Consider the following 22225-nt stretch of genomic DNA (forward strand, 5'->3'; position numbering starts at 1 on the left):
TCAAATTTTACATGTAATATCTCATTTGAAAGGTATTGCAGGTAAGTACTCTAGGAACTTTGAATCATTACTTTAGCATGTATACTTTTTACATAAAACACAATAAGCTGTTTTAAAAGTGGACAGTGCAATTTTCACAGTTCCTGGGGGAGGTAAGTTATTGTTAGTTTTAACAGGTAGGTAAGTCACTTACAGGTTTCAGTTTTTGGTCCAAGGTAGCCCACCGTTGGGGGTTCAGAGCAACCCCAAAGTTATCACACCAGCAGCTCAGGGCCGGTCAGGTGCAAAGGTCAAAGAGGTGCCCAAAACACATAGGCTATAATGGAGAGAAGGGGGTGCCCCGGTTCCAGTCTGCCAGCAGGTAAGTACCCGTGTCTTCGGAGGGCAGACCAGGGGGGTTTTGTAGGGCACCGGGGGGGACACGAGTCAGCACAAAAAGTACACCCTCAGCAGCGCGGGGGCGGCCGGGTGCAGTGTGCAAACATGCGTCGGGTTTCCTTCAGTTTTCAATGGGAGACCAAGGGGTCTCTTCAGCGATGCAGGCATGCAAGGGGGGGGCTCCTCGGGGTAGCCACCACCTGGGCAAGGGAGAGGGCCTCCTGGGGGTCACTCCTGCACAGACGTTCCGTTTCTTTAGGGGCTGGGGGCTGCGGGTGCAGGGTCTTTTCCAGCCGTCGGGAAATGGAGTTCAGACAGTCGCGGTCAGGGGGAGCCTGGGGATTCCCTCTGCAGGCGTCGCTGTGGGGGCTCAGGGGGGACAACTTTGGTTACTCACAGTCGTAGAGTCGCCGGAGGGTCCTCCCTGAGTTGGTTGTTCTCCACCAGTCGAGTCGGGGTCGCCGGGTGCAGTGTTGCAAGTCTCACGCTTCTTGCGGGGAGTTGCAGGGGTCTTTAAGTCTGCTCCTTGTAACAAAGTTGCAGTTCTTTTGGAGCAGTGCCGCTGTCCTCGGGAGTTTCTTGTCTTTTTCGAAGCAGGGCAGTCCTCAGAGGATTCAGAGGTTGCTGGTCCCTTGGAAAGCGTCGCTGGAGCAGGTTTCTTTGGACGGCAGGAGACAGGCCGGTAAGTCTGGGGCCAAGGCAGTTGGTGTCTTCTGTTCTTCCTCTGCAGGGGTTTTTCAGCTCAGCAGTCCTTCTTGTTAGTTGCAGGAATCTGTTTTTCTAGGTTCAGGGAAGCCCTTAAATACTAAATTTAAGGGCGTGTTTAGGTCTGGGGGGTTAGTAGCCAATGGCTACTAGCCCTGAGGGTGAGTACACCCTCTTTGTGCCTCCTCCCAAGGGGAGGGGGTCACATCCCTAATCCTATTGGGGGAATCCTCCATCTGCAAGATGGAGGATTTCTAAAAGTTAGAGTCACTTCAGCTCAGGACACGTTAGGGGCTGTCCTGACTGGTCAGTGACTCCTCCTTGTTGTTTTCTTTGTTTCCTCCGGCCTTGCCGCCAAAAGTGGGGGCCGTGGCCGGAGGGGGCGGGCAACTCCACTAAGCTGGAGTGTCCTGCGGTGCTGTGACAAAGGGGTGAGCCTTTGAGGCTCACCGCCAGGTGTTACAGCTCCTGCCTGGGGGAGGTGTTAGCATCTCCACCCAGTGCAGGCTTTGTTACTGGCCTCAGAGTGACAAAGGCACTCTCCCCATGGGGCCAGCAACATGTCTCTAGTGTGGCAGGCTGCTGGAACCAGTCAGCCTACACAGATAGTCGGTTAGGTTTCAGGGGGCACCTCTAAGGTGCCCTCTGGGGTGTATTTTACAATAAAATGTACACTGGCATCAGTGTGCATTTATTGTGCTGAGAAGTTTGATACCAAACTTCCCAGTTTTCAGTGTAGCCATTATGGTGCTGTGGAGTTCGTGTTTGACAGACTCCCAGACCATATACTCTTATGGCTACCCTGCACTTACAATGTCTAAGGTTTTGCTTAGACACTGTAGGGGCACAGTGCTCATGCACTGGTACCCTCACCTATGGTATAGTGCACCCTGCCTTAGGGCTGTAAGGCCTGCTAGAGGGGTGTCTTACCTATACTGCATAGGCAGTGAGAGGCTGGCATGGCACCCTGAGGGGAGTGCCATGTCGACTTACTCATTTTGTTCTCACTAGCACACACAAGCTGGTAAGCAGTGTGTCTGTGCTGAGTGAGGGGTCTCCAGGGTGGCATAAGACATGCTGCAGCCCTTAGAGACCTTCCCTGGCATCAGGGCCCTTGGTACCAGGGGTACCAGTTACAAGGGACTTATCTGGATGCCAGAGTGTGCCTATTGTGGAATCAAAAGTACAGGTTAGGGAAAGAACACTGGTGCTGGGGCCTGGTTAGCAGGCCTCAGCACACTTTCAATTCAAAACATAGCATCAGCAAAGGCAAAAAGTCAGGGGGTAACCATGCCAAGGAGGCATTTCCTTACATGTATATACTAAATGGGGTGCTACTGTTAAACCCATACATAAGAAGGACAATAGAAGTACAGCATCTAATTACAGATTTACTTGTCTGACGGATGTCATATCAAAGGTAACAAAGGAGTAACAGATAAGAATCATCTCCCTATAGAACAAGAGGAATTCTGGGAGGACCACTCCACAATGGACCAGTTTCATTAAATTCTGTATTGTTTTGATACTGTAAATAGAGGGAACCTTTGGCAAAAATTACAGAACTCAAATAAGTCTTCAGCTTTGCTGTCTTTAAATAAATTACTCTGTAGAAGTAACTGAGCAGAGATTCAACAGAACAACATAAAAAGGGTTTAAGAAAGTGTTGTGTGCTAGCCTCAGCAATATGTGGTTTGAATTAGGCACATCTCCCACTAGTTTGTAGGTATTACTAACTCATATTCATCTATAATAGCAGGTCTCCAATTTACTGCCTCTTACATGCTGACAGCATAGCAATCATTGATTAAATGGCAAAAGGAATTCAGTAAATACTGAATGCATTATCCAACTATTGATAATCAGACTAACAATGTTGAGAAAACAAATCATGATTTTTGGAGAAGAAACACAATTTCACATGGTACATGTGAAATGAGAAGCTAGAGGCTGTCATATCTTTTAAAAATGTAGGTCTTTTGTTATCAGGAAATGTAAAATGGGATGAACCTTCAGATTCATTAACATTTCATGTTTCGTAACATCAGATGGCTTACGGCAATTTGCCAAAAAATGATAGTGTATTTTCTTAGTCTATTTTAATCATGGTTTATAAAGGGAAACTCACCCATGCCATGATGGAACACAGAATTTTTATATGTTGATTTCAAAGTACCTTGGAAAGTATATTAGAGAGTAACTGTTTAAATCACCAAAAATATCATCAGGAGGTATAACTCCGGGTATAAGTTGTGAATTAAAACACACACCCTGGAATATAGTGGTTGACATTCACATGCTGAGATGTTGTAATAGTTTATCAAAGAATTAGATCCTCAGCAAACTCACTTATTGTTGTGGGAGAGTGACATGTACGAGTGAAAACAATCCGGTGAGAAAAATTTACTAAAGCATATTAAAAATACTAGAGAGGAACATGCAATATGGTGAGAACTAGGCTCCTGGGACCCTTTTGCACCAAAAGATCTTCTGAACAGATCTTCTCATTGCTCAAATATTCAATCTTTTAGGCAATGAAATTGTATATCTCTAATTAGACAGAGTGACAAATCTTTAAGAACAGAGTTACTAAAAGATAATTCAGGCTGCAATCCAGGGTTTACAAAATCAGACATTTGCTTGTGGATGAAATCACTTGATGATTATTGTTCAGATACACTAAGTAAAAATTTTTATCTACACACTTATTAATGAGTGGATCAATCGTTTTAGGTATCTGTAAAACATTCCTAAAGTTCCTGTTTTTAAAATATAAAATGCTAACTTGTATGTCTGACCTAAAACTTTTAATTGAAATTAACTTTTCATGTATATACAGTTCAAGTTCACTTTACCAGCCTTCCTTTCATGGTCTGTAGGAAGGCTTTCGGGGTTATCTAGATTCCCAAAGGCTCAAAAAGGTTGATGCAGAGCTCGTTCTCTGCTAGAGACCCAAGGCCTCTGATCTTCATCTTTCCCAAGTGATCTTGCCAACCGAGTACCAATACATCTGTCACCACTGTGATATCTGGGTTTCGCAAGGAGAGTGGTCTGCCAAATGTCAGGTTGACACTCGTCTGCCACCATATGAGGTTCTGGGCCATCTCCCACGAGATATGGACAGAAAATGGAGTGGCAGCCCTGGTTCATGGCTCACTGGAACTTGACATTCCATTGCAGGGTCTGAATCATCCAAGAAGCACTAATCAACATTGTTGAGAAGCAGAACTAAGCCTGAAACATCAATCAATCATTTGTAAAGTGCAACCTGTCACCCACAAGGGTGTACCATTTGGATGATTTTGCAGGTTTGGTGGGAACGACTAGGTCAGCGGTGATGGTGACCCATTTGCTGAATTTCTGTGCTGCCTGGGCTAGGTTGGGGGGGCGGGGGTGTGGTATTTGGGCTGAGGGGTTTTGAGGGTCTCAGTCCATTGGTGCTGCATGACCTTGCTCCAGCTGCAGGAGGGTGTGCTGTGGTGGTTGAGGATGGGCAGGTATGTCCGGTGATGGTGAAGTGTATGATGGAGTGATCCGTCCAGGTGAAATCCGAGGAGTGGGTTTATCAGATTCGGTTGCAGGGTGAAAAAATGGGGTCCAACGTGTGACCTGCTATGTCTGTGGGGTCGGTGACTAGCAGCTTGAAGCTGATGTCTAGATGTGGAAAACGGGACGTGGAGTGTGTGTCGGTGAGCTTTTCCAGGTTGAAGTTGAGGTCACCCAGGAGGATGTAGAGTTCGGATTTGTAAGGCAAGATAAGTCATTAAATCTGCAATGGCCCTGCTAATTCCTGTCCGTGGACCTTGCGGTCTGTAGCCCCAGGTGCCTTTAATGGTGGTGGTATTGTCAGTGTGGAGCTGGCAATTCATGTGTTCCATGATTCACGTGATCTGATCGTCGGTTGTGGTGCAGATGATCAATTCCTTGAGTATGTTGGTGATGTCCCCTCCATGTTTGTTGGGATGGTCCCGGTGTTTCATCTTGTATCTGGAGGGTGTTGCAGTGGTGATGTTTGGCGCGAATGCTGTGGTGATCCAGGTTTCAGTGATGAAAGTTACATCGGAGAGAGGGAATATATGGTGTCCCAGATTTTGGTGCCGTGCCTGCAGAGGGATCTGGCGTTGAGAAGGATACAACTAAGTTTGCCTGCTTTGGTTGGTGCTGACGTCAAAGAGAACGGTACTGCGGGGTCGTTCGGAGCTGGAGTGGCGGTGAGGCAGCAGTCACGACAGCTGAAAGGTCCTGCTGTGCTGCAGTGCAATTCCCAGCAGCAGTAGTTGTGTCCAGGGCATGAAGATTGGCAGCGGAGTACCTAAGAGGGTCCAGAGATCCAGGGTTCCTGGTGCTGGGCACGGTCCAGACATAGACAGGTGCAGATGGGCTTGCCTGTACAGTGGCCTCCATTAAATACGTCCTGGGAGGGACGGGAGAAAAGAGCAGGAAAGGGGAGCGCGGGGGACCAGACAGTGCAGGCCAGAAGTCAAGGCTCCTGTGTAGGAAACCTTGACGCTGTCTGAGCAGGGCTGGGCAACAGGCATGGCAGAAGCCAAGCCAGAGCTTGGTAGCAGGGGGGGGGGGAGCAGGGCTTGACCTACTCACTGGACGCACTCTACAGTCTCCATTAAATAGGACCTGGGAGAGGTGCAGGAGGGAGGGGTGTGAGAAAAGTGCAGGAAAGGGGAGTGCAGGGGAGGGGGACCAGAGAGTGCAGGCCAGCAGTCAAGGCTCCTGTCCAGGAGACCTTGGCTCTGTCTGAACAGAGCTGGGCAACAGGCCTGGCAGGCACCTAGTCAAAGCCTGGCAGCAGAGGGGACCACGGGTGAACCTACTGAAGACAATTTTATCATAAATGTCCTGAAGTCGCTGTAGAGATGGGAAGGTCTTTACTGCAACTGTGTTCAAAATAGTCCCTTGGAAGGAAATTCTCTGTGTAGGGCTCTGGTGGGACTTGTTGATGGAGGTCCCAACAGAATCAAGATGTCAGCCCTTATCTGAAGGTGGTCTGTGACTGACTGCAGACAGCCTTGCTTGAGCAGTCAGTCATAAAAGGTAAGTGTATCTCCAACTTCCAAAGATGAGCTGCAGCAACCGCGGTCACTTTCTTAAACACCCTAGAGGCCGAAGGACAGCACGGTAAATCAGAAGTGTTCCAACTCCACCGTGAATCACATGTAACGTCTGTAGGACTACAGGACTGGTATATGAAATACATGTCCCACAGGACACGGAAAACCACCCAGTCCCAAAATCTAGAGTAGAGAAGATTTGAGCCATTCAAGGATCTGAATGTGTGATTTTTCAGGAAGGAATTCAAAAGCTGGAGATGCAGTATAGGCTTGAGGCCTCCTTCCTTACTCAATATGAGGAAGTAGCACAACTAGCACCCGTTGCCCCTCTCCAAATCAGGAACTCACTCCATGGCACCCTTGGCCAGCAGGAGGCTGAGTTCATACATTAGGATAGAGGTGTGGTCTGCTGAAAATCACTCATGTTTAGGGAATACGAAGAGGGGACAACATTAAAGGTGGGGCATAGTCCTTTAGATCAATTTGTAAAACCTAGCAGTCTCATGTCAGCTGGGACATGAATGCCATACACTGCCTTCCCGGCTGGTTAAGTCCCTGGAATGACACATTTAAGCAGCAGGCGGAGGGAGCTGCGGCAGAGGAGGAAGAGCTGGTGAACTGCTGCCCTTCCGATGTAAGCAGCCTTTGCTGGCACCATGTGCTCTACACTGAAAGGGCTGGATTATTTGCTGTACCATTTTGGAGTACCGAGAGGCTAGACCGCTGGTATAGCCCATGAACTTCCTGTATTGCTGGTTTAATTGTCTGGCTTGGAACCATAACCGTAAGGTCGACCTGTGGCTCAACTAACTCACTTGAGTGCCAAATCAGGCTTTTAACCATAGGAACACCTGAATCTGGTTAGTCTCAACCTCGTGTGTCTAACCACTACATTGGTGCCAATAGGACAGCCTATGCGGTTGATGGTGAGCTCTCCAGCTGCTAAGACACTTTGCTGCATCCTGTCAGCCTTATGTAGTTTGGGCTACTGACATCCAGAAGTCCTGAGGATTGGCCAGCGAGATTTCACTGGCCATTTCTCATACTGTGTGAGTCAAACTGGCCTGATGGCGCACTGCTTACAAAGAACGTACAGCTAGCTGTGGAGAACATTCTCTTTCCAAAGGCATCAATATGTTTTAACTCCCTATCAGTGGGTTTCAAGGAGAAACTTTTGGACTGACTGCACTTGTAGATGCCTGCACCACAAGGCTTTGGGACATCAGGTGTATTGGTTTCTAGAGTGTACAATTGCTAATCCAGCACCTCTCCTGCCCTTCACACCACTGTAGCAAAACAGGAACTTTCTTTTACTTACAGACACTGCAGTGAGTAGGTGGAGATTTGAGCTCTGTCTCTTCTGAAGTATCTAGCCAACTGCATTTTCTAAGTCTAAGTTTGTCAGTGTAATATGGGTGGGGGGGAAACTGTTCACACCCTTGCATCAGGGCCTGGACCACGTCAGAACCTGAGCAGAATAAGGACTTAAGACACTGAAAGTACTGGTGTAAAGGAAAAGGAGATAGAAGGTGTGGTTGAACAACCACAGGTTGCACTTAGGTGCTTTTATAATATGACATAGGGCCTGGCACCAGACAATGCTGTTTCGCGGGCTAAGTTCAGTTGCAGAATTGTTTTTGGAACTAACATGAGTGGAGTCCATATCGGTGCCGGCATGGACTGGACTGGCGTGAGCCTTGGTGCTGGAGTTAAAGTCTTCACCAGAGTCCTTGCAGGCCAATGAATGGGTCCCAAGAGAATAGTCAGCACTGGGGGAGGACTGATCAGTGAAATTTCACTGAAGTCCTTGCAATGCAGCTTCATGAGTTCTAAAGTTGCTCTAGGGGGAACGGAATATCTACATTATGGCCTTCTTGAAAACTGCTATTTGCTGATGGGTCGATAATGGCCACAGAAATTTGAGGCACGCTCAGACAAATTACAGAATTGGCTCAGAGTCAGAAGGTGCTGGATCCTCTGAGTGACGTCCATACGTCTTCTCGCCAGATGTCGACTAGGGGGATGGGGTTGAGGTTCGCTAGGCTTTCTTGCTCTAATGACTGACTAATTGGAAAACGTTTGAGTGGATACACAAATTTGCACTGGACCGACCGCACGACCATGATGTGATCATAAGTGATTTGCAGCAAGACATCTGCTTCAACAGCTGTATCTTATGTTCAGTGACAAATTATCATCCCACCGATAACTGATAGCCTTTGGGTGCCTGAGGGCGCACTTATCGCACAACTTCTAACAGTAACCACAGCCGAAGGGTCTAGCACAGGTGTGTTGGTTCCATGACTACTTTCTTCAGTCACTACATTAATTGAATCCAGTTGTTTCCATAGAAGACATCTTCCCTGGCAAACAGACAAGAAACAAGTATGGATTTATCAGAAAATTCACAAAGTTGGGAGTGGAGCAATAAAGGATCTTCTGTTAATGAGCAGAGGCAGTGCTTACAAGTTGGTCTGCTCTGTCACTTGTGGGTCAGTACTAAGTCACAACAGAGAAACATGGCCACCTATCGACATGCAGAAAAAACTGTTGAAAAATGTGGATCAAGTCTGGTGCCTGGCAATATTCTAAATGTGAGGAAGTATCCATCAAAAACACGTTTAAGAAAGCTGAAGGCTTGAGCATTCTCTCAATTAACCTAGTCAACAGAACCCAGTTACTTTGGCAGCGCCACAAACCCAACAGTGGACCATGTCCTATTATGAAAAAACTATACATGAGAAAATAAAACATTAATTTAACATTCTAATGACAGAGAGGAGTAAATGATTCCTAATCTATAGAGATTAAATTGCAAATTTGAAGAATACTAAGGATTACAGCCTCTATTAGCCTTTGTCATTACTTTGTCAAAAACAAACAAATAATATCCCCTCACAGAGTCCCTCTTTCCCTTTCATTTGCACTTCATGCGCCCACATCGGGCAAGTCAGCTGTCCAAGTTCAAACTCCATAACAGACAACCAACTACACTCCATATCATATTCAACAGGTAATGGGATAATCAAATCAACTTCAAAATTCACTAATGGGGTTAAGTTTCGTAGGTACTTAAGCCACTTTCAGTCTGGGTGTTCTTGACCGTTCCAGCTTTGGCAATTTCTAGTTGGGAACAGTGCGTTGATCACTTTTGGTATATGCAAGCTTTATAAATTTGGTTTTATTTTATTTCAATTTTCGTTCCTTTACATGAATTTTTTGTACCTTTCAAAATCCATTATATTTCTTTCCAAAGTCTAAAATATACAGCTCTTGGAAGGTTAAGAAAAGTTTCCATCTATTGAAAGGCCCTTTGATTCAGGCATTCAATACTGATTCCCATATCCGGTACAGATAAAAGTGAGGTCGGTGGGGAACGCCACCAGGGAGAACACATTCCAGTTAACTGCAGTTTTGCAGCTCATGCATAAGGAAAGCATGTAATGAACAGTTGGAGAAACAAACTAATGTCTTTACCTACACAAAGGACTACAAAGATAAACTCAGATCATTAACGGGCTCTCCTGCCAGAACAATATTACTGGCAGCCAGTTAGTGATGTGCCCTCTAGGTTGTACAAGTGAAAACTCATGTCATTACTCAAGCCATTGGTATTAGTTTGCTAATGTATTTGCACAAGAGTAATAAAAAAGCTGGACATAAGCTAATTCATATAGCACTTGACTAGGCAAACTGGGCTACCAACTGATTTTTCTTCTGTTCGCTGAGGAATAAAATTAACTAAAACATACCGGGTTCTCAATATTACATTCCTTCTCCTCTACAGCAACCGATTCCACTTCCGACTCTTTCTCCTCCCAACGATTGTCGTGCATGCTGAAGACAAAAAAAATACAATTCTAAAATTTTCATTTTCGTTAACACTTTTTAGTAAGAACACGTTGTTGCAAACACCAGCAGAGCCTCATGCTCATTAGACACTATAACATTGGCAGTAGCACTTTGGAAATAAGTGTCAAAATCACAAATGCATGAGGTTTCCTTGATGAGTATTTACAAAACTATCTAATTTATCAGACTGGAGTGCCATGGACAGGAGGGAACTGCAACTCACAAAAGCAAATGCCACTGTATTTAGAAGAATTCTGAAATACTCAAGGTAAATGGACGGAACACCCCCCCCCCCCCCCCCCCACAACCTTTCTTCTTTTTTGCAAAGAACAGATGAATACCTTGGTGGCACAGCTTAATCTAATGACTGGGAACGTTTTTAAGCAAGACCTTTGCAGCCATCTTGGTCAGTGGAGAAGAACTAAGGGCCTCACATTACGACTGGCAGTCAGAATGATGCGAACGCCAAAGCCACTGGGTGAACCAACAGATACATATTACAATGCTTCTGCTGGTCAGACCGGTGAAAACAGCGCCACAGCATTGGCTTAGGCTCCTGTATGGGGCATTGGCCTCAGCTCCCTTAAGGGTGCCGAGGTAAATGCCGCTGCACAACAGCACCCTCGGAATGCGCAGTCTGCTTTGCATATGTTGGGCATTCCAAAGGTGCTGGCAGGGGGCCCCTGTAGTAATGCCATGGGCAGTGCAGGGGCCCCCCTGTTGCCCCCAGCACTGGATTTCCACCAGCCTTTTCATGGCGAGGACCCTAGCATGAAAAGACTGGCAAAAAAGAGGACACATGATCAGCATGGCGGCAATGAACTCAGCGCTGCCATGGCTGACCATGACTTCAACCGCTGCCACCCTGCTGGGATCCATAATCCTGGGAGTGGTCCCCTGGAAGTCTAACCATCAGGGTTGTGATCTAGCAGTCGGACCACCAGCATTGTGGCAGTCTGATCACCACTGCGGGTCTGGTACTCCTCAGACCGCCAAACTTGTAATTCGGCGGTAAGTTTTCATAAATTGCTTATTGCAGGCACCCATTTTAGGGGTCTTAGGTAGCAGTGATTATTTCAGATGAGTAGTTTGTATCAAAAATCACGGATAGTTGAGTTACAAGGGTGTTGCTATGGTAAAATTTGTATGACACATTCAACAAGCACAGTTGGGAGACAGATAAGGATGATATTACAGAAATTAGGGCAAGATAAGTCAGTGATGGCCTAAGCAATTTTCATGTGTACTGATGGAAAAATTAAAAAGCAGTGAAAAAAAAAACATTGATAAGGTAGCGAAGAAATCAGTGATACATTTTAGGCTGCAATATATAAGTTACTCTTGTACTTTCAGATTCAATCCACACGAATTGAACGTCCCCAGGAGAATATGGATGATGCAATGTTTTGTCAGGCTGGGACACAGAGTTGAAAAACATGATGACCCACGGAAGGGTAAGAAAGACATTGACGAGTTGCATACTAAAGCAAAAAAGAAGGATTAGTAGAAGGTGAAGTACAACAGCTTTAGTCTCTTAATTTCCTAAATTTTGAGTCTCAGACTTTGCAAAGACAGCGATATACAAAGGAAATGAAACTTATTTTAGGAAGACCCTAAGAAGGTTAGACAGTTTGTCATCTATAAAGAGTCATCAGGAAGGTTCAGGTAAGTTTCTCCTCGGAATATGATGCACATTCAAGTTTAGACCAACAGAACATTATGCCCAAAATATTGTTTTTAGAAGTGGAACATGAAAAAGCTTAATATTCAAAGACTACTTTGTGAAATTAAATATTTGCCCCTTTATCAATAAACAATCACTTAATGTCAGAACAGTTTCCTGCACGCACAACATGAGAAAGATTATGGAGAATGTAGACCACAAGAAAATACCAAGAGGTTACATTTTTGGGGTACTTTACCCTGAACTTTCTGAGATAGAACACAAGAGATGCACCCAAGGGCATGATCGAAGATTGAAATGTCAAAGATTGAAAAATCAACACAACCGGTTGTTAAACCTTTTAGAGTCAAGTGATGAATGTCTTTCACTTGGAACTAAAAAACAGAACTCTGTCAAGAGCCCGGTGGATGCAGGATAGCTACATCAGTGAATTTAGAAAGACATTTGTTTTTTGAATAATGCCATAGAAGCACTTTCAACTAAAAAAAAGCATAAGTATTGATGCAAAATAACTGAATTGCAAAGCAATGAGAGGCCTAGCAGTAAGAGGAATAGTTTTTATGGAAGAACTGGCACTGTCAAGAAAAGTCGAACAGGAAAAATCTGCAAGGTGTTCAAGGGTTTATCTCAACACTATTTCGGTGAAGAAAACAAAGATAATGGTTTGAGGCTGGTAAAACATGTAAGAGAACTAAGTTGCTGTGTGTTCTACAGACAAATGCAATTGAAGTTGATTTATCGTCTCAGGAAAGTGTATCACAAAGCCAACAGGAGGACCAGAATTTAAAGAATGCATAGGAAACTGTACAGATTTGCTTACACTATTAATTATGCCTTTTGGGAAGGAAGGAAATGGTTTACTTGCATCTATGTAGTTGTTGCTGCTTGGGGTTTCACACTGGTATTGAGACTAGGAGTGACTTGGTTACATGCAAGCATCAGTTTGGAGGTTTATAACCGCGCCCAAACAATTAAATTATGTAAATCCTTATTCACTTCCACAGGTGTGCCTTTTGGCGCACCCTGGGCAAGTCTACTGTTCATGCTTTACGTACAAGCATTTTGTGAGATCTTTTCGAAATCACACACCCACTTCCAGCACTACATTGACAGTACTTTGCCTTACTTTAAGACCTGTAACTAAGAAAGTATGGACACAGCTTCTGCCCACTAAATATTGTCTCATGGATGTCACAGATTACGCTCTTAATACCATAATAGTTTTCCCTTCTCTCTTCCAGCAGTCCACAGGTTTTACCTCTTAAATGATTAATGGATTGAAAGACCTTAGGACCTTTTCTCACAATTTTACCCAAGATTGTATCTCCAGCTAAATCCATCAGCTTCCCACCTCACAACTCACTTACATCATTAAATGTCCACTGTTCCTGAACAGCATCAAACTTAAAATTTGGCTTCTAGGCAACCTTATTACACATTTAATTTGGGAATACACAGTTCACAAGACTACCCAAGTCAAACCTTTCCTATCCTCATTAAAAATATACTTTACTCGAAAGCTAGACTGATTAGTAACACTAGAAAAGTCAACAGCATTTAATCTGCTATTGATGCCCTAAAATGGTTAGCAACAGAATCATCATAACTCTGCATCACACAGAAAGCCATTCTTTTTATCCCCCCTCGAAAACTTTCAACAGAAACTCGAATTGGGAGGTAACCAGGTTCTAGAGAGCCATTCAGAAAAGCTTCTTAAAACATTTTGCGTCTACAAAAGTAACCCCTCTCAAACACTGGTTTTGGGCAGTACCAGAAACAAACTGGAATGCTCTCCTCAACCATATGAGTCTTACTCATTTGCTAGAGATCTTCAAGCTCAAGAACACTTATCGCACTCTTCCTAGCCTAATCATTTAATATGACTTCCACAGCTCAACTCTGTAACTTTGATAACTGCTGTACATTTTAGGTTCCGCTATGACTAATGTAAATAAATATCATATCCTCTATCTTTTACATGTGTTGTTCCATTAACAAATTTTGACTACCGTTACCTTGGAACAGTTTTTGTAAAGCGCTCCAACATCCTGCGAGCATTAGTAAATGAATTCTAGAGAACAAATCTGCATGATATTGATTATGACCCAGGACGGGTAAAGATGAGTTCAGCAGAGAGGGTGGTTTCTTCAGTGGTGCCAACCTACAATTTAGTCCCAGCACAGGAGACAAGTATGAAGTTTTCTTGATAGAGACAAGACCGATTTACATTCCTGAGAGGACCTGAAGAAAATCTGTAGATAGCTATGAAGTGTGCCTGCTCAATATTTGGTCTCTGGGAAAGCTGGCACAAGTAATAGGCCCTTTATTTTCAATGACTCAAGCAACACTTACGAGTGCCTCCTCGTTACATGGTAATGCAGAAACTGAAAACACTGCATTTGAGAACGTTTTGACATAGTGCGAAGGGGAACGGGGCCTACAAGTTAAGGCTACATCGAGGTCAAGATGAGAGGGCAAACGCTACTTAAGAGAAATTGATTTCTAGCAGTTACAAATAAAACCTATGCAATATGTTCACATTTAGTTTCCGTTGCAGGGTAAGACCCTGGTTGAAAAACTGGATTGATCCAAAACAAACTGCACAATCTCCAATAAGATGTTATTTTTTTGTTTATTTATGTTATGACGGAGAAAAGCCTGTTTTACAGTGAATTACTGTGCACATTTGCTCTCCTCTATCTGTGCTCCAGCCTCAGATGGCTTGTTTAATATCTTTATGGGTGACAATAAACCAAGAACGAGGAAATATATGGTATCTGGATGTGATGAGAATGTAGATTTGATAGTGCACTAAAGAAGGAAGAAATACAATCTAGTCAGTTAAGTTAAGTTAGTTTTGTAAGCCTGGATGCAATTTCATGACTCCGTTGTACTTAAATAACAGACTTTTAACAAAAAGAATAAATGTTGACAATCTCACCGTGCTAGAAATCTGGAGGTGTGTTAGCAATATTTTAATGTGTTTGGCAAAATGTAAATCAAACCTGTGTCTCTTGAAGCTAAGGGTGAGATTGTAAAAACCGTAGCAAGCATGCCATTTTCACAGGTGAACTGACACACAGATTAAAGCCCACCAAGATGACAAGAGAATTCTATATTTTAGCACTTTGTCATTTGAAGGTAACTGGTAACAAGTGTTTTGGTCTCTGTAAGACTTACATACATTATTCTGCCATTACAGTATTCAGGACCTGTAGTGTATGGCATTAGTAAAATATTTCCTTTATACAAAACTCATCCAGGGTAGCAGGTCATGTTATTTGGTATTGGATATCGTCTTTCTTGAGCCGCCTCAACAGCAATGTCTTGAAGTATTGCTTATCTGGGTTGCCTACAATGGGTACCAAGCTGTAGGTATCCATGTAATATACACAAAAGGAATACTTCCACTGTGGACACCTCTTACAAATGGCCTCTCTTTGTAAGGGCTTGCATGGAACACGCTTTACCCATTTTAATAAGTACATCTTTGCAAGTGCTCATTTTAGATTTGTCACTTATGGGTGGAAGATGGAAACCCTGAGCCAGGAGTTCCTTCTACATACAGACCCAGCTGCTATCTCACCTACCAATATCTGTCTTGCTCAGGTACATTTTCACACAGGAAAAAAGTCTGTGAATCACGCAAATAGCCTGAGCCTTGTTTTTATGCATTAAGGAGGTGATCGTAGACTTCCTTCACTTCACCAACTGGTTTCTGTCATACATCCCTAATGTAGCAGTTGAGTTACTTAGCTTAACTTCATATTGTACACAGCCATGGCTGTCTCCGGTGGTGCCTTCAGTGACTTGCCTTTTTATTTAGTGTTTCACCCAATGTTACTTTAGACACTGGGCAATGTTGCAACAGCTGCTGAGCAACAACTGATAAAAAAAAAACATGAAGCCCGGACATAGAGAAGTTGTGTGTGCAATAAATTCTTTTAACATGAACATGCAGGTAATTTGTTCCTTCAAGTATGACAGCTCTGATGACCTAAAAAATAAGCAGTGAGATGCCCTGTGAATATGAGCACTATGTAAAGGTTTGTAGACTGATGGCAAGGACATTTGTACTATTGACTCGCTCAAAGGGGGTTTAGCTCATTAAGCTTCCAATAGGCTTCTCTTGTCAGCTAAGACGTAGGCCTCGTCTTCATTAGAACCGTGAAGCTCTAGAATTAAGTATTTATTGGGAACTGATTCACAGAGCGATTTCTAGAACGGGATCCTAAGAATTACTAGAGTCAACTTACTGTCTGGGAGGCTAGTGATATATGGGGGTTGAATATTTGCTCAGAAAATGTTGATGCTTTCTCAAGAGCCATATTTTTTTTAAAAGATTTAAGTTTGCTGAACTTCGGGTGTTTAGTGCATTTGGTTAACCTCTTCAGCATCCCTCTGAATGGGATGTTTGGCATCTTCGCAGTCACGAATTGCTGCGGTTGAAAACACCAAACATGAGTGGGTTTTTGCAGCTGATGCTGGAGTTAGTGTTGAAATGATGTAATGGTTTACAGTTTTTGAGAAAGAAGCTCAAGTATATGAGCAAAGGTCTTGAATGTTTCAAAGCCAAGCATAGAGTGCCTTTAAATCAGGTTAGTTGAGAAATAAATCTGAAACAAAATCAAGTCTCCTGAATGTTCACCAGTGAGGACCAGTAGCTTTTTAAGGGTAATTAGAACCTTCAAGTTCTCCCTGTGTAAGTTAACTGGCCATCAGTGGATTAAAGTATGACTCATTTTGAGGAGATGGAACAGTGCTAACATAATTCAGTAAGCACAGTGAGGCCTGATTTAGAATTTGGCTGACAGGATATTCTGTTAGAAACATGGCAGAAATCCTATCCGCTGTATTACAAGTGCATTGTATCCTTTGGAACTTGTAAATACACAGCCGGGATATCTGTCAAGTTTGTGAAGGAAAATCCCATCCGCCAAACTTTAAATAATGCCACCATTTTTAAAGTCCTCACTGAATTCTTCTTCTGAAAAGAAGATCCAAATTGGTCCTGTGTTAGGCACAAACCTGTTCCCAACCAAAACTGTAGGCTTACTCAATATTTAAATTCTCTCATGACTAAGTCAGAGAGAGGACGTTTGCTCGACAAATTTTCAAGCTTGTCTGAGTACTACATAGTATGATTTAATGCTATAGTTTCAGTCGGCTTGTTAGTGGGTAGCATTGTGTAGTGTGTCTAAGTTATTTGTTTATGGCAAATGCATCTTGAGCCTACAGCCTCGGTCAACATGAACATCCAAAAATACAACCATTTAAGATGTTTTAGAGAGGTAGACAAAGGTGCCACATTTGAATTCTATTAATTCATCTTTTACATCCAGGCCATTGTACAGAGATTTAGACAGAGCTTACAAACATAACTTCTGATCACCCTGAAGACCTAAGGAAGATCAAACTCTATTTAAATGAGATTATGATTTATACATCAGAGGGCAGTTACCATGGAAGTGACCTTAAATGAAAAACAAATCTCTGGTTCCACACTGAACACTACTACATTAAGGTGAAATGTACAGACACAGGCAATAAAGGCTAATTTATAAAACATAGTAAAATGACTAATTGTTGAATGTTTGGGAAAATGCTTTGTTTTTTAAAACTTTCACGGTTTGAAATACGTTTTTTCACTAGACAGCAGGACGACCAGATCTTCTCTTGAATCGGAGTAGGGTGACTGACTAACATGGAGGAAGCTTAAGTCGCTGTAGATATCAAGGAGGGCATCATCCTTGCAATCTTAAGTATATAAGAATATACTATTCCTATCAAAAGCCTGAATGCAAACGTTTGGGATTGCTACACTAGTGGATAAAATATCAATAATCAAGTTGATTCCACTGTGATTTTAAAAACAGCAGCACATACTACCTTTAAATGATTTAGTGAAAGGTGTTCATATGCATATTATAGTGCAGAAGATCGCTGCCTTTCTTAATCCTCTTGAAAACTACTGAGGATAATAGCCAACAGCAGTTCCAGTGTACGCATCTATCTATTTTGGAAGTCAAGGTCGCCTAGAGAGGAAGAGCTTGTGAATAACAGTACTATGTAAGGCTTCTATTAGAAACAATAGAGGATTTAAAACAGTTATTCCTTGCTTATATGTAAAAGCAGAGATGAACTAAGTTTATTTCCCACCAATCTTGCAGAAGAGGGATTAACAACATGGTTCAGAAGCAATTCTTCAAAAGGCTCTTAGCCACAGATTCCCTCCCTTGTGTCTTCAAAAACCAAAGGAGGTGGTGGAATTGGAAAAGTCTACCCTCTGATCCACATTCTCTTTCCTCCTTCGATTCACTGCAGACCTTCAGGAAAGTAGAGAAATGCAGATGATGCTCATGTGTCACCAGCTATGTTTGTTTGCCTTCCTATTTCAGCTCATATCCACGACACAGAGAGGAATTCTCACCACGCTGGCACAGTCTGACAGCACTGCAGTTAGTAAGTACCTGATCTCGACTCTGAGAGCAGTGAAAAAAGGCCTAAGGCTTGACGGGGAATATAACGCATACAGGGAATTAAGGAGGGCGGCTAAACAGCAGTTTATATCTACTATTATTATTTATCAAATAATTTAGTTGATGGGCAGCAGGTGTTGCCAAGGGCGATGGTGGTGGTGGGCAGGAGACCAGGCTATTTTTCCTTGTCACTAAAATGTACTACAAAATGAATGGTCAAAGGAAGGTGTAGGAAGTTTGAAGAAAACCACATTTTGTTTTTTGTAAAATAAAGGTGGATGAAGCAGGAGGAAACACTATCATTTAAGGATAGTAAACAAAGCTCCTCTTCCTCTCCACAGCTAATCCACATATTCACCTTACTCAGGGGGCATTCGTGGGGTGAATCAATTGCAGATGGGGTACATGCAGTAACAGGAAGTTTCCCACCTCAAGGTTTCAAATTAAATCATACAAAAATCAAACTTCCCTAGCCTACATTGTCACTTGTAACCCAATGGTAAAAAAAAGTCCAATTTAAAATCCCGGTATATTTTTCTATTTATTGCTATATGTTTGGTTGCTCTTTTGAAAAAAAAATGTAATGCATTGTGCAAAATTATCTTACAGACATTGCTTCAATTAATGATGGGAATGATTAATTAATCACCAACTACATATCAGTGGCTGATTCCTTAGGATTCTGTTTTCCAATAGGTGGCGCAGTGCTGAAATTTAAATACTGAAAATTGTTGTATCACAATTGTAAAATTTTAATATGTACCAACTTGTACATTTATGTGCATTATTCGATATGGCTTTTGTAAAACTGCTAAACGGGTATAGAACTATTTAACTTGGAATTACCTTACTTTCTGTCCTAACCATTGGTATTCATTTTTTGTAAGTTTAGTGTGCACTGCCAGGTCAGCTCTACAAAGCATGCAAAGTTCTTTAAATCAAATTGTGTGCGTCTTTGAGCAAAAGTAACTTGTTTAAGTCCTAATGATTCAACCTGATAAATGTGAACCTAACCTTTAACCATTTACTTGATACAAAGGTAAAATAGTGTGACTTCAACTAACTAACTAAATACTAGAAGAGCACACCTCTGGACATCTTATGTGCTGCATATTGATACAATGATGTAGTATTTGTACTTGGTACCGGGTCATTCTTGCAGACGGACATTTCGCAACCTCCACTGCAGCTACTAGTTAAACAGCACTGCAGCTGCTGCTAACTAATTGCCCATCGGTAAGGTGGGAAGGGGAGCACCGGCATGGAGCAAGTTCCCAACCGGTCTAAAAAATAAATTAAAAAAAACTGGCGAGCTATCACTGCACAGCAAACATCGAGAGTGAGGTTGTGTTTGCCCCGCGGTGAAACATCCATATATTCCCTGATGTACACTGTACTGCTATACTGAGAAACGTGTCTACAAACGAAAATTTGCAAACACCCGTAAAACTTGCACCAACATCAAAGTCCTCATATCCTAACCTACGAGGTCCTCAACCACGGCATAACTCCACCTGCTCTACTACTGCAAAGTCTGGAGCTTTTAGGTCCATCAAATAGATTTTGTTAGGAACTGGACAAGTTTCCAGGAGCAAAAAAATCTCAAAATCCATAGCATCAAAACTTCAAATGGTCAGAGTAACAAAATCAGGTTTACACAATCTATAGTGCTTCAAGAAATCAGGTCTCCAAATGCCATGAAGGAAGTGCAACTGTTAAGGATGGCCTAGGCCTTGTCTTTTCTCTTATGGATAGTATACCCTTAACTTGTTGGATAGGCTGAGGCATCATCATATAGAGTGACATAGGGACTCTGCATTTGGGCACTAGTTAAAAAAAACGCTTTTGTCTACGGCCAAGGAAAGATTCCCCCATAACAGTGTGACCAGGATGCATTTGGTCTGATAAAATACCAATGAACTGCTTACCTTGAATCATGAAGCAAGAGCAGTTCGACCCTGCAGAACATGGTTTTTAAATGTCAAAAATGTGATACTGTTTACCAAAACAATACTGAATTTAAATAATGATCATGAATTTACATACCGACCAGAGTATCTTATTGACATTTCTTGAAAAAAAGTCCTGGGTTTATACTTGGGTACTAGAAGCAGAAATAATGAATAGTAATGATGTCAATGATCAAAAAAAATAAAACTTTCAAAGACCCTCCATCTGCCACCAACATTGAGACCTGGAACAAAACTTTTTTTTTGGTGAGATGCTGAAAATAAAAAGGAGTAGAAAACAAACCTGTAGCCCTTTGGTGGTCCTCGCTCTCTGGGATGGATTCTCTTCCTGCCGGCTTTGGTTGCTTTGCTTTCAGAAAAGAAGTCTCCAATTGTAGGTGGCTTAGGTGGACGCTTGTGTTCATCTGAAAGTCAGGGTTAAAAAAAAAAAGTTATTTCAAGTAACAAACATCGGACTGTGGAACCAAATGGGTGCCATTTTAAACGTTCCACCAGTTCATGTTTAAGGCACATGTTGAGTAAGCTGTCCTTTAAGCCTTTTCTAAAAAAAATAGCAGTGCCTCCCTCAACTTTTTACCACTGTACACAAACTAAAGCCTCAAGGATTGAGTATCTAAGCAAGGCTTATGTATTCAATGCCCCTACGGTTGGTAACACAAATAATTCTAGTACTTTAGTATTCATGTGGTAAAGGACAACAGCTATTTATATCAATCAATGGGTTTCTTTAAGTATACTATTTTTATTCAGAGTTCTATCACGTGTACATAGTAATTCTTTTCACGGAAAAAGGGGAACAAGAGAGGACGGGAGGGCACATTTCACACACCCCCACCACATTATTCTACAACAGCTGCTAGGCTTGCTGGGAGTAAATAGGTTATTATCTAGAAACATAATCGGGACACGGGAAAAGTCCTTGTTAGCCACTGCCCAAAGGCAAGAAACAAAAGCCGAAGGGCTGGCCTCAGGAGAAGGTCATCTCCATGTTTGCACTTGGACCACAGTGGAACAAGGCACAAAACTTGTGGAACCTTATAAGTAAGTTGCAATAGGCAAACCCAAATGTGAAAAGTCCGTGTGAGCTGGTGGAGCGGAATGGGCAACAAGGACCTGTTTAAAAACATATGGGCTCCACAAAATTCCACTTCAGCCTCTCATGGTACAGGATGGAGAAGAAGCAGACCTATTAGGTGCTGCGACCGTTTAAGACATGCATCAACTATGGACGTGTGATCTTTGTTCTCCCGTCTTGATCGTCTACATCGAAATACCTTTGGAGACGTTCCATTGAAATCAGTGCTTACAGTCTTATAAAAGAGGCGTATTCCCTCTCTGTGGCATTTTGTAGTTTCTTAAATCTCATTAAGATTGCATTTAAACTTTATGGATTATCTCGGGTACTGCTATTTTCCAATGGTACCCCTTTCCTGTCTCCATTACTGAAGTTTTCTTTTCCTTACAGTTTTGCGAAAGCAGCAATTATAAGAAAGGTTAACCTTCTACTGAAACTCTGATTGTCTATGTTCAGTTTTGATTTGATTTTAGCTGCATGACTTATGGCAGTGTGTTTGACTTTAGCTAATGAAAAAAGCTTTACCCTCAGCCCTTTCCCAACAGATAAGTGCATCTTTTGTTATGTGCTGCAACAGGCTGAGTAAGCCTCATCTGACATGAGTTGGTTTGAGTCTTCAGAGCAAAGAACTTAACAAGTTATATGAATATAACATCACTGTGTGTGGGATGAAGGCAACTCCGAGCAATTCAGAGCATTTGTTGAGTGCCGATGTAGTGATCAGAAGGGAACACCTCAGGATATACTAGACAGAGCAAAGTGACCCGCAAAAATACCTCTGAGTGAAGATGTAGACTAGAAAACAATCTTATAACTATCAGCAGTAGCTCAAGCAGTGTGGGTTTCCCAAATCTCAATCTCAACACGCAGAAATGTGCTAACCGCTTAGCCACTATTTGCTTTAAAAAGAATGCTCACAGCTGTAGTGTAACAACCACTCTTTTGAAGCAGCCAAAAAGATCTAAAGAAATACTAAGATAAACACTCCTGTAAAAAGCTTCCTCGAGAGGTTATTT

General features: G+C 42.6%; 1 protein-coding gene across 4 annotated transcripts in view; it reads right to left on the reverse strand.

The window, feature by feature from the left end:
- Window positions 1-22225, reverse strand: part of CCDC9 (coiled-coil domain containing 9) — a 364568-nt gene that overhangs the window by 184309 nt on the left and 158034 nt on the right. For all 4 annotated transcript variants that reach the window (XM_069207573.1, XM_069207570.1, XM_069207571.1 and 1 more), the window contains exons 10-11: window positions 20418-20538; window positions 9902-9986 (exon numbers count right to left, since the gene is read on the reverse strand). In XM_069207573.1, the coding sequence (XP_069063674.1) occupies window positions 9902-9986; window positions 20418-20538 (206 nt within the window). The remainder of the gene's footprint in view (window positions 1-9901; window positions 9987-20417; window positions 20539-22225) is intronic.

The sequence above is a fragment of the Pleurodeles waltl genome, chromosome 9 (assembly GCF_031143425.1).
Source record: "Pleurodeles waltl isolate 20211129_DDA chromosome 9, aPleWal1.hap1.20221129, whole genome shotgun sequence".
Lineage (NCBI taxonomy): Eukaryota > Metazoa > Chordata > Amphibia > Caudata > Salamandridae > Pleurodeles > Pleurodeles waltl.